The 18684-nt window shown below is 40.6% G+C and overlaps 1 protein-coding gene across 25 annotated transcripts in view; it reads right to left on the reverse strand.

Moving 5' to 3' along the window:
- The window catches only part of MAP2 (microtubule associated protein 2), a 177003-nt gene that overhangs the window by 13953 nt on the left and 144366 nt on the right, over positions 1-18684 (reverse strand). For 7 of the 25 annotated variants that reach the window (XM_031554111.1, XM_031554110.1, XM_031554112.1 and 4 more), the window contains 7 exons: positions 12809-16609; positions 12353-12559; positions 11807-11941; positions 8249-8310; positions 4256-4441; positions 2693-2846; positions 321-664 (listed from right to left, as the gene is read on the reverse strand). In XM_031554111.1, the coding sequence (XP_031409971.1) occupies positions 321-664; positions 2693-2846; positions 4256-4441; positions 8249-8310; positions 11807-11941; positions 12353-12559; positions 12809-16609 (4889 nt within the window). Of the gene's footprint in view, positions 1-320; positions 665-2692; positions 2847-4255; positions 4442-8248; positions 8311-11806; positions 11942-12352; positions 12560-12808; positions 16622-18684 lie in introns of all 25 variants that reach the window. The other 18 variants (XM_031554115.1, XM_031554122.1, XM_031554117.1 and 15 more) reach the window with 10 other exon arrangements.

An 18684-nucleotide genomic window follows, 5' to 3' on the forward strand; every position in this document is an offset into this window, starting at 1 on the left:
GTGCTGTTGAAGACTAAGGAAGCAAAAACTGGTGAGGGTCACACTGAAATGTATCTGTGGCACAGAGTGCAAACTCTTGTTGGAAACTTCTCCCCTGATCTCAGTGAGGTACTGTTACAGTTTTGTGTAGATAATTTTCTGAGATAATTTTCTGAATACAGTCCTGACCACTGCAATTTAACATCACTTAAGCAACCAACGTAGATGGCAGTGACAACAGAAGTAGCATTTGAAAGAAACCTTCAAATGGCTGCTGCCATATCAACACAAAAGGTGAGATTAAATCACATATAGATGAAAATATAGACTGAAATCCTTACCTGCCCCCCTTTAGGCTGGTATTTGATGTTATCTGTTGATCCGATTTTGGACCTGACATTCTTGAGGTCAGGTAGAGGCTGGTTAATAACTCGCAGCTGCTTCGGAGTTGCTGGAGACTTAGGAGGAGTGCGAATTATGGCAACTTTTTTCTCAGTAGGTACCAGTATGGCAGATTTTGGGGTTCCAGGAGTATGTGGGGTTCTGGAGTAGCTGGGTGTCCCTGGAGTGCCTGGTGTACGGGAAGAATAGCTTGGTGGTGTCCCTGGAGTAATGGCAGTGGAGCCAGGAGTAGTGGGAGTAGAAGTTCCACTTTTTCCTGTTCTGCTACGAATTGGTTCTGATCCTACATCCAAGAAAAAGACATAATTACATCCTAGAAATACAAGCTCTTCTTCCTTCCGTGCTTCCCAAATCTACAACCCTGTCTGCCACACAAGACAGAGCTCTGAGATGGCTGTCAGCTGGAGCTGTAACAGCAGACTGGGTGTCTGTCTCAGCGTCTCCTTTGCTAATCAACCCTGCTGGAGTTACCTTGTCACGTGTGGCTGAGCTGACAAATCACCCACGCAGTGACTGAGCTCTCCACCTTGCAGTACAGATGTGCTGCCCGCAGTGCCTATGCTTCCTGCAGAGCTCGTTATAAAAGGCACAATATCAACACACCAATTTCCCTCTTAGGAACAGAACTGAAGCACCATCTGAATCCAACCTTCAGGGCTTGATCTGACTGTCTGACTCACCAGTAAGAATGTTGTCATCAGTTTCAATAGATTTGAGATTAAACTAGGGTTGTGAAAACTCTGTAATCTTGAAACTCGAGGCTCTGAATGCCTGGCTGCTTCTGTTCACATAAAACTTGTGGTAGTCTAGCCTCTTCAGCTGAATCCTAGGCAAGTACTCAGCTGATGAACAAGCTCTGTTGTGTGGACAGGCAGATGTCCCTCATGTTCAATTGCTATTTTTCAGTAGTAAAGTGAAAAAAGCAATTACAGAAGACAAACTTGATTAAAAATCACAGTCTAGCAAATCTGCATGCAAGTTAAAAAATAAACAAATACCGTAACATTTTGTAGCAGCTTCATTCCCTTGTTAATGGCATTACTTGTCCTTTTCATTGAGGGCAAGAATTAGGTTGGTAGTGGGACTGCACTTTCTGCTGCCACCTTTACATGTAACTCTCAAGGGCAAATGAACACAAGCTGAGACATCTTCATAAGCTGCTTAAAGCAAGGCTTTGCTATGACTACCCAGGAAGAGAAAGATCAAGCAACCCCCAAAGCCTGGGAACCCCAAGACTGAATGGGTACCTATGTGTTTCACCTTTAAAATGATCAGAAATTACAAATCAAGTGGACCTCTCTAGAGAAGTGAGATTAATCAAAATTGCATTAGATTCTTTAAACACTCTGTTTATTTAGTGTTGATGGAGTGTTTATTTAGTGTTGATGCACTGCTGCTCCTAGTGTCCAGGAAAAACTCTTTGCAGTGCATGACTCATCTGATAGATCAAGCATACTCCACTTTCACTTCCAGTTTCCCTGAATGGTTTCTTTCTTTTCCCAACCAATCCTAACTTCTTAATATACTGAATGAGATGGAAAGGAAATTCTTCTTTTTTCCAGCTCTTGGTATTTTTGTTTTTCATTCTTCAGTACTCCAACCACATTGGCAAAAACCAGATAACTTCTCGCTCCTAGTCAGCAAAATGAGCTGCTGTGCCAGGCAGAGGTCACTTCATACAGAGGGCCTCTGTTTTAGGGCATCACTCAAGAATTTCAAAGGGCTTTTTTTTTTTTAAATAGTATTAATTATATATTCTAGTATGCTATAAAGGGAAAGGAAATTAGTATTACTTAAAGACCACGAAGGAAGTAGTCCGTACCTTATTGAATTTAATTATCTATTTCCTTAGGCTGCCTTATAAAGGGAAGAAATTGATTTCTAAAGCCAGAGGAATGCCTACTGAAAAGCAGGGAATCACATCCAGTTTCTGAGGCCTACATTGAAAGCAAATCTAGGGAAAAGTTTTGGAGTATTTGGTATTTATTTTTTTGCCTTGGAGTTTCTTTCAGTCTGTGAATTGATAGAATGAGTCCTCACAAAAGGACCTTGCTATCCTAATTTCCCCCTGTGAGTCACCTACTATCTAACTTCTCCTCTCATTTGAGGGTGCTTTTGCCCTAGGACTAGAGTAGAACACAGGAAGATCACTGCTATGAAACAACAAATTAATGATCTTAACTATTAGATTCACTTTTCCAAGATCTCTTGGAATATTTTGTACTGCCCTGTTTAGGTTGTCTCATTTTTGCCATGGCAGACACCCACAGCAGTAGGAAAGGGCTAATATGCAAAAAAAAAAACAACATACGGGTGGTCCGTCGTACTGAAGAGGAGAGGGATGTTGTGAGGGAGAGAGAGTTCTCCTCTCTGTCTCGATCTCCTGATACAGCTCTTCGAGGAGGAAGGATGGAAGAAGGTCTTGGTAAAGAGGAGCGCTTTTCAGGACTCTTGCTTACTCCATCCTAATAGCAGCAAAAGAAAAAAGGAAGGTTTAGTTTTCCAAACATCACGCTCTGGATTGTAATCTCTCTCAACCTATACGCAAAGGGGAAGGCTCATCCTACAGACATAGTTTACTGACACAGGAAGCTGTGAAGATCTAGCCACTTCCCATGCTCTGATTAGCTCCTAGGCTTCTTTACTGCATGAAAACACTCACTAGGAGAGGGCTGGCTTTGGTGCCCAGGGTGGACAGAACTTTGTTCTCGGGGAGAGAGCTCCCTCCGAGTTCCCCAAATGTGGCAGTTTGCTAATCTCACTGTAGCTATGGCTTCTTCAAGATAAACCCTCCCTTTGCAGCAGACAAAACCTTTCTCTTCCTATGGATTTGACTGAGCATGTATCAATGGCTGATTTTACTCCTACTGAAATTAAAGCTGTATTTCTCAGTGACTGCAGAGGATGTTAGCGGAGTACTGGATTGTGAACTAATTCCTCTGTACTAATTCCTCTGAAGCCGTCATAAATATCATTTTCAACAACACAAAAGCTTCTGAGCTACTTAAGACAGATGCAGATACTCCTAGATCTAAACATGGACAGGTTCCATGTCTGGTTGTTAATAAGGAATAAGGCTTGGTTGGTGTATTTTTTTTACTACAAATCAGAAGTAGAAGAACACTTATGCTGTTCAGGTGTCAAATTTTCATGGGAATTCACCTGCAATGTAACTGCAATATAGGTGCACTGCACACCATATTATTAGTTGATGTATGATTTGACGATGATTAAATGTAACGATGGTCCCAAACATTATGAGACACACTATGCATGGTGAAAACATCTTTTATACGACATAGGAGTCACCAACTCAGCATCAGTTAGATTTGCAGTGCAAGTGAAAAGTAAAATGGGGAAGCTAGAATGAACTGCAACTTCTTCAGCATGGTCCCACATACAAAGAATTTGGCTTCTGCCCTTGTTAAAGGTGATAAGAACGGCACCCTCCTCCACGGGGACTGAATTTGTTTTCAGAGAGTATTAACTGGTCGAAAATTCCTTTTTTAAAACTTTTCCTGCAGGATAAATGAGTACTGCTGTGTTTGCCACTTACCCAAGTGCAAAATGGGTATAACTTCTTAGCAGTCAATAAAATAGCATCCATACCCATAGAAAGAAGATATGTCCTGCTAATTATTTATTTTGCTTGTGTTTCCTCTGCAGAAGTTGCTTTGTATGTATCCACTTTGTAGCACAAATCTCGTAACCTGGTAATCAATTCTTCTGCCACTGGGTGTAACTGATTCCAGGTAAACTTCACAATTTAATTATATAAAAATAATTACTCAGACACAGTGGGGAGAGAATGTGATCCACATAATTTACCTACACATCTCCAAGCTAACTCTCTCTACCAACTCTGCTACCTTACCTTAGCATCTGATTTTGAGTAGGACAAGCAGTCTCTTGGGCCTGCTGAGGAGGGCCGTACATAATAACTGTCTGTATCGAGAAAAATGGCCCTTTTAGTAGTTAATGAGCAAGCTGAGCTGGGTCTTGGAGGAAGCAATGACTTTGCTCTAGACTTTGAGGCAGGAATCTTTGACAAAGAAGTAGTCTAGTCACAAGAAAACAAAAGAAAACACAACATGAAGCTGGACAAAAGAAAAACACATGCAACATGGACCAAAATAAAATGCCAAGCAATGAATTATTTTCCTAGTTCCTATTTGTCTAGTAATGGTGATTATGCAGTTCTGACAGGCAAAGTTTTAGATCTCTGTTGTTTCACTGAAACCATCTGTGTCTGGAGAGATTTACTGATTCTTGAGGGTGCCTTTTTGTGCAAATGCTATTTTTGCCATGTGTTAATAAACGAGAACTTGTACCAGGCATGGCACTTAGCTGGTACAGCTGCTGGCCGGCTTCATTAGAAACAAGTGCAAAACTACAGGCACATCATGACACCCTGGCCTTTTAAAAGTAACTTGTGCATTTGTAATATAGCCCTCCAGGCTACACTCAAGAATAAAACAGTGGGAATCTTGAAAACAAAATTACACCAGTATTCCCAAGATGTCAGAAGAATCTAACGGCAGTGCTTCTTATGCCACTGCATACACACAAAGATCCTGAATGTAAACCTGTATTGACAATGTGGAGTTCTGGGATGATGAAAGCTTTCTGTGCTTGGAAGGCTGACAAGATGCATCATCGTGATCAGATACTGCTCTAATTCTTAATAATGCTAATATTCCATTGAAAGAACAATTAGACATTAATAGGGTAGACAGCAAATTCTCTGTTGATGCTTAGGAGCAGCTAGCTGCTCCACCAAAAGAAACTCCCTCAAAAGAGAATAGGGTTATTTGTCCAGGCAACACTTTTCTTTCTTCTAAAACTGATACTACAAAGAACAATCGCAAGGCTGTTATCTTGGCAATGGAGTCCTGATTCTATCTGTATTCGCAGAAGCGTGAAGTTACTCATCAGAGCAGTCCCCCTGGAATTTGGTAGAGAACTACGCCAAGAAAAATTTCGCATTTGATCTAAGTCAGTCATCTAGACTTACTCAACGTTCAGAAAAAGTGCATGAATTACTCCTCAAGTTGCTTTATTTATTCTTTTTGTTTTGTTTTAGAAAATGAGATGAGAATGGGATGAAACATCCCTTAGAGTTGTTCAGGCCTCTATAAAATGGCATCTAGTTTAGGCTATATATCCAGCCTACGGAAAACGGAAGCTGGGATGCTGAATGTCATCCATAATGTGTATGCACTAATCCACGTGATTAAGAGTTTCAGAACTGCATAATTCCAGTCCTACTGCACAGCTTTGAGGACTTCAAAGCTGTGGATATCACCATCCACATCCAATAACTCTATTAACCAAGATCAGAAATCAGATCAAAGGATGGGAGTGCTTTCCTTGAAAGAATGTATTACTAGAATGAACTTTGCAAAATATTTATCTATTAATATTGAAAATAATTATTTTAAACAGAATCTGAACACATAGTGTTTCTGTCACAACAAGAGCTTCTTCAGGCTTTAACTGATTTGTAACAATTCAGTTTATATGTACATCCACTCGAGAAAATTTGGTCTCTTATTTATATGAACACTAAGGTTTTTATTGACGTGAAAGCACAGTTGTCTTGGGTGGTTCCAAAAAGCAGACATGTGAGTACTTTCCACCAGATTTTCTGTATTTGGGATATAACTAAGCAGGCCCAAATGTTAATTCAGTCATTTCCAAATTTTCTCAAGTTGATGATCATGCAACAAGACCCCAACAAGACTGAAAAATCCTTTTAGATTTACATACTAGACTCCATCCTTTTCACTCATACTGAATAGTGTCCTCCATGAATTTGTGCATCTAATGAGGATACTGAAGTTGGACAAGACCGAGATCTTTCAATAGGACATCTGGGGAAAACATGTGATCCTCAACTAATACATTACTCTGAGCTTACTACAGTCTGGATCCCCTCACTGTTACTTAGCAGGCAAGGCACTTTTTAGCATCAGCAATAGTAGCCCAATCTGGTCCAAATGGATTTTGGCGAGATGCTCAAGACTGTTAGAGCAAGCAAAGAAATCAAATACTTCAGTCCCTGCCTGTGCTTTACACGAGAGCTATTCTCATTACTCTAGCAATACATTACCTTTAACAACTGCTATAATTCATACTGCAGGACATGCCAGCTGTCCACAGGAAAAAGACCTATGTAACCCTGTTCAAGACCCAGTAAATCAGGGATTGCTGAAGCAATTTATTTCAGAGGCCATCCTAAGGCATGGTATCTCACAAACATGGGTATACAGCTCCTTCCAGCAGATGGAACTGTGTAGCCTTTCCTGAATTTCTTATGCCAAGGAGTATGAGAAGTGCAGTTTGAAGTCGGATAACAAACTGACTGGGTTGGACGATCCAACATTACCAGTGGAGAAGAAAAAGCTGCACCTGAACAATAAAGAAGCTGAAAATCAGGAAGAAAGAACAACAATAAAAAAGGAGAGGACAAGGCATAAAACAGAAAACATCCAGAAGAGTGAAGATGGTAATCAGAGTAGGGAAGCAATAGGGAGAGAAGGTAAGCAGGGACTAAACTTCTGATCTTTGCCACAGAGTAAAAGACAGGGATAAGAAAGATGCCCAGAAAGCAGATCATTTCAGAGAATGGTTTTGCTGTGCTTGTCCTTAAAGCCCTCGAAGAAAACAGAGGAGTCTGAAAATGTGCTAGTATTGACTTCTTTTGGATAAGTGTTTATCATCCCCCTGAGAAAAGAGATTAACTGTTGACTAAGACTAAAAACCTATCTAGAAATTTCATATAGAACAAGTAAAGAAGTTCTAGCAGTTTCCCAGTCATAAGCTGAAATGAGTCAGGCTTCTAAAATCACATGAAATCCAAGACTGGAATTTAGTCATGGATTCTAAATTTCACCACTCCTTCATATCCTCAAATCAGTTATGCTGCTATCATCAGTAATCATTTCTTACGACGTTAATAAACAACATGTAGCACTTCTAAGACAGCTTCCCAAAGAACTGACAATCTGGTTAGATAGGTGAAACAAATGAGCCATGGAATATATTAGGAAATATAAGATAATCCTAAGGAACTGATGCATTGTGAATGATGGCAAACAATGACAAAGGTTTGTGCTGCAGATGTAAGTTAGCATGTGCCAGTGTTGTGTAAAAAAGATTTGCATAAGGGATAGTGAAAGAAGGCTGGTTTCCTGGGGATTTTAGAGTGGTGGGACAAGAGCATAGGGTCAGCATGGGAGCAGGAAGAGAGGCACTGAACAGACAACAAGTAAATGCAGAAAGCAGTACAGGCTGCAGAGCAGCTGAAGACAGGACACGTAATTGTCAGGTTAAAACACATAAATTAGCAGTCCACAACATAGTCAAGTAGAAAGCTCTTGTTCACATACAAAATGCTACTGGTCAATCATTTATACATAGGTACGACTGTCACAAAATGCACAGATAAGTTAACAGTATGTCAGAATACATCTAGTGAGTCCTGGACGAGGGTTTCTGCCTAGGCAACAATCAAGCAAGGTGTCTCAGTATATTGAGTTGGGTATTGTGGAAAGGTTCAAGGGACACAGATTATCCCAGAGGATGACCTGGCTCAAAGTGCTGAACAGGATTCAATCCCTGCAGTTTGCAGCCTGTGTGCCTTTCTAAGTCTGCAAATTGTCATCATCTACTATCTCAGACTGTAATTCAGAGCTAGTTGGTACTGTTATCCAGGAAAGGTGATTTTAATTACCCTTTTAAATGAATAATGAACATGGAAAACAATTTCTAAATGGAAAAAATGAAGTACTGAATTAACACAAAATGATCTGAAATGAGCACAAAGGAGGATTATTAAGAAAGACAATAAGATGATTTTACTCACTGAGAGTTTTTCCTTTGCTTGTTTAAATACACCAGGAGCCTGGTTTGTTTCACCAACTGCTGCTGAGAGACCCAAAGAAAGACTTGATGGTTAAAAATAACAGTAATAATAAGCATTTCCACTTAGCATACTTGTTAGAACGCTCATATACCTTGGAACTACAATGCAAAGCAATTATCTTGTGAATATGTCTCAGTGAACTGTATGCAGAAACGTGCTCATCCTAAAAATGTCTTATATTCATTGTACTTGAGGTAAAACTGTACTTCACATATGTCAAAGAAATCCGGCTTTTGTATTCATGTACCTGGTGATCTAAGAATCACAGTAAAAAGTTCCAAGACCAACCAAAAGAGGCTGTAGTTCTGAAGGTTTGTCCCAAGATACTCCCTACCACACTGATCTTCAGAGAGTGAGCAACTGAACAACTGTCCTGTAAAAATCAGGATCCCTTAAGTAATCCACTAATGAAAATTTCAAAATAAAGGATGCTGAAATCACTCCTGTTTAAAATATTAGCCAGAATTCCAGTTGGAAAGAGAGAGATTGTCTGGTGAATTACCATCCCAGTTGGATGGCCAGTGCGGTCAGTCACTACGGTCAGTGCGTCATAGCTCAACCAAGCTCTCAGACTTGAGCATTCAAATTACACCTGGGACATCAAGTATATGAATTCACTGTTTCATTTCTCTGATGCAGTATGACCTAAGATTTTCTTCTCTGAGTCGGATTCCATCCTTACAAAGTTGTGGAATGGGGGAGCTTTTCAGAAAGCAGGCTATTAGTTTCACCCTAATGATGCTGTTCTAGAAGTAATTTGCTGCATAAAAACTATCTAGGTATCAAATCCTTTGGCATCTCTGCCATAGTGGCCCTTAGAAAATGCAGAAGCAAGACAGTGGGCACACATGACATCCTCTAGTAGTAATCCCAATTGTCTGTCAGCTGTTACAGCAGCCCTACACATTGTACAGGATGGAGACATTTGATTTTCTCCTCTCTCTGTGCAGTTCCTAGGCATGGCGAGGGGATCTCTGGTTTCCTGCCACACATCCCACTCAGTAGCTGGGTTCTCTTAGAATAGTCTCCTTCACGTTTTTTTTTTTTTCTAAACCGAACAGTAGGAAAGAAAGCTTATGAGGAGGAAAAGAATATATAGCTACACACTATACTTCCAGATTTGTACCAGTGATAAGTACAGCATAGTCCTTCAGTATCACATTTTACCCCATCTGCTTCGGCTGGCTTAGGGCAGTTTTGCATCTCTTCAAAATAATCACAAATTACATCTTTCCTCCTTCCTTTGGTATTGAAACCTAATCAGCCATCACTTCAAAGTGGAAAGCACAGCTGTGCTGCTTCTGCTGACTTACCTGATAGCACCACAACTTCTCCGTCTGAACAAGAGATCTCTACATGTCTGCTAGCAGTTTAATTACAGAGCAAGCATCTTTTACCTCTTGAGGGACAGCAGCACTGAAGACTTGGAACAGAAATGGATCGCGTGCTGACTCCTGCTCATAGCCAAGCAGTTGACCTGGCCTTGCCCCAGAACCACGCCTCTGATGGCACAACGGCAGCAGCAACTCACAGCCACAAAGCATGAGTCAAAGTGGGGTTTCCCTCCCATAACTAGATCAGTAACGGCAAAGATTTCACTGCTCTTTCCTTGGAGTTGGCCACACAGTTTCTTGTTCAAATGTTAAGGATGAGTCTCAAACAACGTCCTTCCTTCGAAAATATGGTGGCATACATTCCCAGTAATTTGTCAGCACTTACCTCACGGTGACATGGGAATTTCCTTTTCTTTTATTGAGAGGAACAGAATGACTTAATTTCCTGGCCCACTATGTAGAAAATCTGAGCAAATACTAACTTCCTGTTGTAGACTTGCATCTTATGATTGGACGTGTTTCATTTTGAAGACACAGAAAAGCAACAATGAGGTTTTAACTAACTGGAATTTACTGAAGTTGCATAGACTACAGTGTTTTGGTGGGACTCCATTGGCCAAATATCAAACAAGTTGAGAGGACCAATCCAAACAGGACATACTGACAGCTGAAACTGGCTTCAAGAAATGGTGCTATGTTTTACATAGAAGAAAAACATGAGTGAAACAATGCCCCTCTAAGTTCCTGATCCTGGAAAGAACTGGATGACTGGTTTAGGCTCAAGGATATGTACATTAGCATATGGTTGCCTACACTCTCGGTGTGCAGTGCTATATGAAAAACTTGCACATGGTGTCTCTTCAACTCCCCTCATTAAGCATAAAGAGGGGAGGTAGAAGACAATAAGGGATAACTGAGTTTTCCAGCAACAGTGAGTATGGTGAAACATTTTTACAGATATTTTTGTTCACTTTGTGGCATACCATTTGGCTTTAGAGCCCAAACCTCAAAGTTAAGCCCAAATCAACATCACTGTGACTTTTATGACCAATCTGAGTCCCTTTTGTTGTTGGCTTTTTTTTGTTGTTGTTCTTTTGTTTTTTGTTTCTATCTCCATCTTTAAATGCACTGAGATGTCATTCTTGCATTACATTTCTCACTTCATTTAATACATCTGCTACACTACTTGTTAAGAGGGGAAGAAAAAAGCTTTGACTGTTGCCAGGCAGCACACATTCAATCAAGGCACTGAGCAGATTTTTTTATGCAAGACTACCGGGATGACTCAGGTCTGTGAGATGCTGCTGGGCCAGAATAGTTGAGAAGAGTTAGAGTATGAGAAGGCAAGACAGCACTGACCACATAACTGCAGAAATGCAGTTGGAGTTAGAATGCTACAAAGCCAACACGCTTTTTGAGACATGAACAATCAACTCCTCATTTCCAACACTTACCCTCTGGTCTTTTGCAAGAATACAACAAGTTGTAACTGCTGTAAATAGTAAAACATATAGAAAAAGAGTTGTTCTAATCTCTATTAAACTTTAGTTCACTTTGCTCTACCAAATATTAATTTTTTGATTGAAATGCAATTGTAGTGTGAGTCCAGATTTCTTCTCTCTCAGCTTCATGCTGCTGCATGTGGATGGATCTCCCCTGTGGATTTTGACTGTACAGCATAAACATCAGTAACAGAGTGGAAAGTGTAAAGGCAAATAACATCGATCAACAAGATATAAGTCTGAAACACTTCTTATTATGCAGGAGAGTAAAGCAAAATAATGGAAATGCATACCATGGTTTAAGCTGTCAACATTTTCCCACCAGAAAAAAAAGGCATAAGAAAAGAAGGAGGAAAAAAAAGAAGAAAATGATGGCAGATTCCTAGAACAACACACTATAAGCATGATGCCAAGTTACTACCACAGCACTTGGAGGTCCAAGCAATGACAAGCACACATGATCATGGCCTCCTTTAAATAAACCAATACCAGGAAAGGAAAAAAAAATGATAAAAAAAAATGAAAAAAAAGCAATACTATTCATGAAGGTAGTCTTGGAGGAATAATAACTAAAAAAAGGAGAAAAGCTGCAATAGCCATGAGATTAAAAAAAAAGTCTATGTTTGCCAGCCACATTGCATAACTGAACAGAGTGCAGTCACCTGTCTGCTTCCGTTTAACACAGGAGAGATGAGTTGGTCTAGTATATTTGATAGCAGGTTTTAAAATGATTTTCCTGGAAGGAGAGTGGGCCTGAACTTCAGTTTTTTTAGCAAGTTCAGCTTTCTTATACACTGCTATGGACAAGAAAACACAAAAACACATAATCAGGAAAAAACCAGCAAAGTTTCATACGACAATACATCAAGCGGCAGGCCCACTGCTCCACAACTGCAGCTCCAAGCACTGTTTCTACTGAGGTGATCAAACCTAAGTTGGAAGAGGGGAGCACTGATGCATTCATCTCAGATGTGCTTCCCTGAACTCTGTGGGGATTCCTACAGTGAAATGAGACTGGTGGAGCAGTGAGCCTTGCACATGGCTTTTCACATAACTGTACAATGTCTCATTAAATAGCACCACACATAATAGTGTTAAGATGCACATCAACTACAACAGAATAACCTAACAATACTGCACGATACTACAAAAATAAAATTAAAAAAAATAATATATATATATATAGTAATAGGGAGGGTTAAATGAACCTTTTTTCCTTCTCACTTCATCTCTGGAGAGTGTGCTAGGTTCCTTTTTAGCTATTTTCCTTTCTGGAGTAGAAATCCTGCCTCTCCCAGTTTTAAAAGGTTTCTCTTTTTTATGCTTATCGAGAGATGATCTTCGCAATTCTCTCTCTGCCTTCTCCTCTTTAGGAACAGTCTCTAACTGTTCAGTCATGATGCTCCTATCATCATCTGTAGGATCAGAGCAAATTGTAACAACAAACAGAAGATTAGTAACAAATGCTAGCAATACTGCAGTGGATGCAGGGTAAAATAATAATTTAAGACTGAGCAGACGGATTAATAAAAAAAAAGTAGGCAATTCTACCATTTTTTAAACATGCTGAAATTACTGCTATAGTTACAATAATTTTGCTTTTTGATCATTACGATTTGGAAGCAAAAATATTAAACACACAAGACAAAAAGGATAATGCACACCTTGAGTATCTGCCCAGAGACTGTCTGTGTCCATGATGGAGTCATCAACTGTTGTTTCATCTTTGTAATCATCACACGTCTCTGTTTTGTAGTCAGTGAGCAAGATTTCTTCTCTCTCAGGTGAAGCAGGAGCTTCTGGGGAGCCCTCCCTCGGCTCAGCTTGAATGTCAACCACTTCCTCAATCTCTAGCTCCTCTTCAGCCTGAGAGTCCACTGCTTCAATGTCTTCCTGCTGGGTAGCAGCAAAACGTACACTGTGAGAAGCAGATTCGCCCTCATCAACTGTTGTCTGCACCACTGTGATAAAGTCATCCTCTACTGTCACGACTGATTCAATAATGCCTTTCAGTTCAGGCAGTGCTTCTGGGCAAACCTTGGCTAGCAATTCTTCATCAGTAGGTTTCCCAAAGTCCATTTCTGGGGGTATTTCTGATATAAGATGTTGTTTATCCTCTTCTTTCTCTTCTTGTCCACCTTCTAACTTTTCTTCCTCGTGGTCTTCTCTTTTTGTGGCCTTAGCTGTCACTTCTGATGGCAGCAATGTTTGGACTTCTGTTGGTTTCACAACTGTATCGGGAATCTTTTCAGTTTCCTCTGGAGGCTGTGGGATGCTCTCCATCTGAATCTCAGCAGGCTCTTCCTGGGGAGGCTCAGCTTTTGGAAGGAGGAGCTCCGTGGAAGGTTCCTTTGCTGGTAACTGTGTAGACACCTCTTCCTCAGACACAGATGGTTTTGGAGCTTCTCCTTTGATATCCTCCTGTTTCAAGGGTTCTCCATTCAAACTTTCTTGGGTTTGATCATGTTCTCCACTAGATTCGTAAGATTCTTCTTTATCAACTGCCTCTTGATGTACCAGATCAGGCTTAGCTACTTTCTCCTTAATTTCTGTTTCAGACAGTTTGGTGCTGTCCTTCACATAACTAGGCTCAGTCTTGGAAAGTAAATCTGCATCCTTTGCTTCTCTGGATAAGATGATCTGATCTTTCTGTTGAGTTTCTTTGGGTTCAGGCTCCGTTTTTTTAACAGGGGCTTTGTCCTTCCCAGAAGGGAGAGAAACAACCTCACTGATCCTACTGTCTAGCTGACTCTGATACTCTTGGTCAGCTCTCCTTGCAGCCACTTCCATATCATGCTTTATGGCATTGTAGTCTGGTTTTATTGGAGCTTCTATCTCAGCTATTTCAGGAACAACACTAAGAGTCTTCTCCTTCTCCATCAAGAAAGAAATAGCGTCTCTTTCTGCTGTTACCTGTGTAGCTAATATTCTGTCGTAGGTGGTATCATCGGGTACATGAACTTTATCAGACACGACTTCCTCTTTCATTTCTGTGATTGCCTCAGGTCTTGTCTTCTCTGCCTCTGAATCTTTAATGGGATAACCCTCTTTTAAGTCAGCTTGATCTTCACTTTTTTCCAACACAGTATCGAGCTTCTCTTTTTTCTCCTGCTCGAAGTCCCTCGCTAGCAAAGACTCACCAGTTGCATGCTGCGTTAAGTCTTTTTCACCGAGGAATTCTTCTTTGGATTTTTCAGCTGCTGCCAGCTTCACTTCTATTAAAGACAGGTCAGGAGCTAGGCTGCGTCTCAATTTTTCATCTGTGCCTTCGTAAAAGGGACAGGTTTCACTTGTTAAATTCTCACTGTCCTGTACTGGAGAAGGGAGCGGGACTGTGTACTTATTGAAAACACAGTAGCCCAAGTCTTCTAGCTGACTTTCAGCTTTTAGAGTTACATGGTTTTCATCTGTCACAGATGTCAGGGCAGTGCTGCTGTCTTCCACCACGGCATCAGAAGGAACTGACTTCTTTTGTGCCACCTCAGCATCTGCACTCACCGATGCTACTCTGGACCTTGTCCCTGCTAAATCTAACATTTCAGGCAGGTCAGGAGCCAAGACGGCACCATTTTTGTAATAGTCTTTGGCTGGGAAAGGCGATTCAACCAAGGTCTCAGGCTGGACTTTTTCTTCTGTCATTGCTTTTTCTTCTTCAATGTGCTCATCTTCTTCTCTGCTATCAATGGGGAAACAAGGGGCCCTCTCCATTGCTGGTGTGGTTGCTGGCAAGTAGTCATCGCCTTCATCCATACTCCCACTAGTGTTAGTTAGAATATCTGATGCGAGGGGGGAAAGATCATGTGCACGGCCAAAGCTGAATCCCAGAGCTATAGAATCCAGGCAGGACATGGGCAGGTTAATAGACATACTTCTCTGCTCAATTGCAGATCTGCCCCCAAGTCCCAGGCTCCTGCTCAGAGTTAGGTCATCTTTATTTTTGCTGTGGAGCTCTCGCTTATCCCCATAGACTTTGGGGTCAATAGTGAACATTCTTTCTGTTGGGGAACTTGGTTCTTCAGATTTGTCTGGTGTATAGCTCTTAGCCAGGGTACTGTACCCTATTTCATGACCAGGCATACCCTGCTGCTGATCCAATTCCATCTGTAATTCTTCCTCCTCTTCCTCTTTGTCTTCAGGTATCAGACGATCTGCCCGGTACGTCTCATATGCACTCTCTTTAGTGTCACTTAGCTCATAGTAATCACTGCCTTGTTTTAGAGCGTCTGTTTTGAAGGCTTCCTCTTTCAGTGCAGAGGTTTCAAAGTACTTTGACATTCCCGATCGATCCACTTCTGTTTTCATTTCATGAGTAGCTGAAACACTTTCCTTATCCTCCTTGGTTTCTTTTTTAACATCTTTCTCTTGAGAAGGTTCTGGAGTAAGAGTCTTATCAGTGGTTGAACTTGGTGCCTGAGGGCTCTTCTCTGTTATTTGAGATAACTGTGGAGTATCAGGGTGCTCAGTTGTTTTCTCAGGGATCGGTACATGGCTTAATTTGCCAGGGGATACCTCTGTGCTTGGCTGCATGTCCTTTTTCGTAGCTGTTGTTGCTTGGAGCCCACTTTGGTCCATTTCTTTTTCTGCCTTGAAAAGATCAGACATTTTAATTTCACCATCCTTTGGGAAGTCTGCTTTGTCTTGGGCAAGTGTCTCAACTTCAGTCTTTGTGGTAAATTTAGCATCATCTAATATTCGAGCCTCCCCTTTATCATAGAAATCATACCTTTCTTCCTCATCAGTCTCATCCTTGGTCATGTCCTTTTCCTGCCCCCATGCAGGAATTTTCTGTGTGCTTGGTGTTTTCAGGCCATCTATAGTTACTGTTGAGACTTCTTGCAGAGTTAGGGTCATGCCTCTGTGGGTCTGCTCATCTTCAGCAAGTTCTTTGGCAAACAGTTGGTCAGCAGGTTCCGGTTTTGTTTTGGCACTGTCTTTGAGGGGAAGATCCTGGGGGATAGCAAGAGATGGGTCTGAAGGCAGTTCACTTTTGGCTGCTTCTGTCTTGGGTTCTGATGTGAACAGAGAACTTCCATCATGGCTGATGGCAAGATCTTGGACATCTTTAAGGTCATCTTTAAATGTCACAGACACAACTTGGTTGGATGATGAGGGCTTATCTGCAGTCCTTTCTTCTGTTTTGCTCCCTTTAGGCAATTCAGATGGCAAGTCCTTTTCTACTTGGGAAATAGGAAGCTTGGCAGAAGGTTCTGCAAAACTGGCTTCTAATTTCTTCTGTGAATCAGTTTCCAAGATCTGTTCTGATAGAGGTGAAGGCATTTTTTCTTTGTCTTTGCTCTGTGAATCCTTTTTATCTGTAGCCTCTGCTTTTGCTGGCTGTGGAACTAAGGCATCATGTTTAGGTTGCTCAGTCTTACTGTCTTTTCCAGATTCCTGTTGCTTTGTGTCTAATGGATCTGTTGTGAAAGGGCACGTGCCCTCCTGGACATGGAATTCCATCTTCGTGGCTGCAATTAAATCTGAAGTAGTTTGTTTGGGTTTTATAATAAAATTATTCAAAGCACTTACAGGCAGGCAGTCATGTGGTGTATAGAACATCTTGGTATGAATGATGGAGAGGGAAAAATATGCGAACATGCAGCAAGGCTATCCACACAGAAATCTGCTTTAAAGCATTAAATCCTAGTTTCCTTTCAATATATGATGTTTTGTAGTGAAAATGTGACTTGCACACAAGTAAATATGTGACAACTGAAATGAGATCATTTCATGTGACGACTTCATCTTCACTGTTTGTATACAAAAAACAAAACCAGAAATAATCCTCACTTCATTGGTAATTTTTGCTGTACTCTGAGGCTTACGTTAGTTTGCTTTTCTAAGTTTCGTAAGATTAAGTCCAATGAACAGTATCATTGTGTGCTGCTTACATTTAAACAAACAGATTTATACATTTCTGTATTTATTTTACCATTTTCATCTACATGTGTCCTAAACTAAAGCAGTAATACATACAGGAGGCGTGTCGGAAGAAGCTACTGTTTCAGCTGCATCAGCTTTCGACATTTATCCCTCAGCAAATGAAAAAATCTCACTGCTGCCATGAAAGTGGCCTGTGTAAATCAGCAGCAGGGCTATTAATAGTGCCAGATCTCAGAGGTCTCCAACGTGGCCAGTCATCTTCAGCTGTAACTGAATACCAGCCATGTTTCAATGATTGTAGCACAGCACTAATTAAGTTAATTTAAAACTGAAAATACTACACTTAAAACATGCCACCCTATTTGTATGGAATACTACCTAGTTATTTTTATATATACTCTATTAATCATTAATATCATGGTTTTTTTATATCCTTCGGAAAATGATGATTCCCATCATATGGGAAAAAGAAATACTGCAGAATACTTTCTGCATTACTCTGTAAATAAATATTTGCAAGTTGTTCTTTCTAAAACTTATTACAACAAGCATTGGGCCAAATCTAAATCTCCTTACATCTGATTTAAAGTCCATGGAGCCATTTTCTGACTCAGATGAATATGAATTTGTCAGAATAACTACAATCAAACTACTGGTCATTCTTTAAATATTTGCATACAGTTAAAAAAGGCTATTGCCATTCTATATTTTGCAGGTAGAAAGAAACCAGAATTCTACATCTACAGTACTTTTTAATCCTTTGTGTTTTTACATTTCATGACTTGCAGACCCTATGAAGCATAAAAACAAAGCCACTGAGCAGATGTCATCCTTCTTTCACAGAAATGAATTAACTAGATACTGATTTTTCTTGCGTATCCTATCGTGCCTTTTACTCTAGCACCAATGAACAACACCATTGGCATCTAAAGATATTCTGACTGCCAAGGGAATTTAATTTTCTTTAGGTGGGTCTGATGGAAAGTCAGCTTCCCAGATGCAGCCCTTCTTCACCAGGTACTGAATGGGTATGTCACTACTCCATGCAATGTGTCTTTACACCCTGTTATGCTGACCGATGAGAAATGCCATTAAAAGGACAATCTTGAAGCCCAGTTCTCATGTAATGAAAGACAATTGCTCGGAGTAAATACTTTGTCACAGTAAGCAGATCAGAACTTGATGCTGTACACCCCATCCTAAACTTCATGAAGAAGGTAAATATCCCAGTGCAGTTGATGGGGCTTTGTCTGAGCAGGGCACTCCGGCCAGGTTAAACCTTTGTAATAAGGTCAGACACGCAAAAAAAATCAGAGTTTTGCAATGATCAAGGGAGAAGGGGTGGGCTGCAATGAATGGCAAGGATATGACATAAGAAGCAACAGCTTTAGGGAAGCTAAACCAGAATGCATAGAAGCACACACACAAAAATATACTGCACGCTGCAAATGAAAACATTTCTACAATTCAAGCCTCTTTATGTCATAGTTAAATTCATTAAATCTACTTTTTGAAAGAAAAGCAGATGAATCTCTGCACCAAAAAGAAAAAAATATACAAACATTAGCAATGTGACTGGCAAACATGTCTGAGATGGGGGGAAAAAGGCTTGCACAGAGGAATCAGCTTAGCTGCAAAGCACTTGTATCATGGCAAAGTA

The sequence above is a fragment of the Meleagris gallopavo genome, chromosome 7 (genome assembly GCF_000146605.3).
Source record: "Meleagris gallopavo isolate NT-WF06-2002-E0010 breed Aviagen turkey brand Nicholas breeding stock chromosome 7, Turkey_5.1, whole genome shotgun sequence".
NCBI classification, from domain to species: Eukaryota; Metazoa; Chordata; class Aves; order Galliformes; family Phasianidae; genus Meleagris; species Meleagris gallopavo.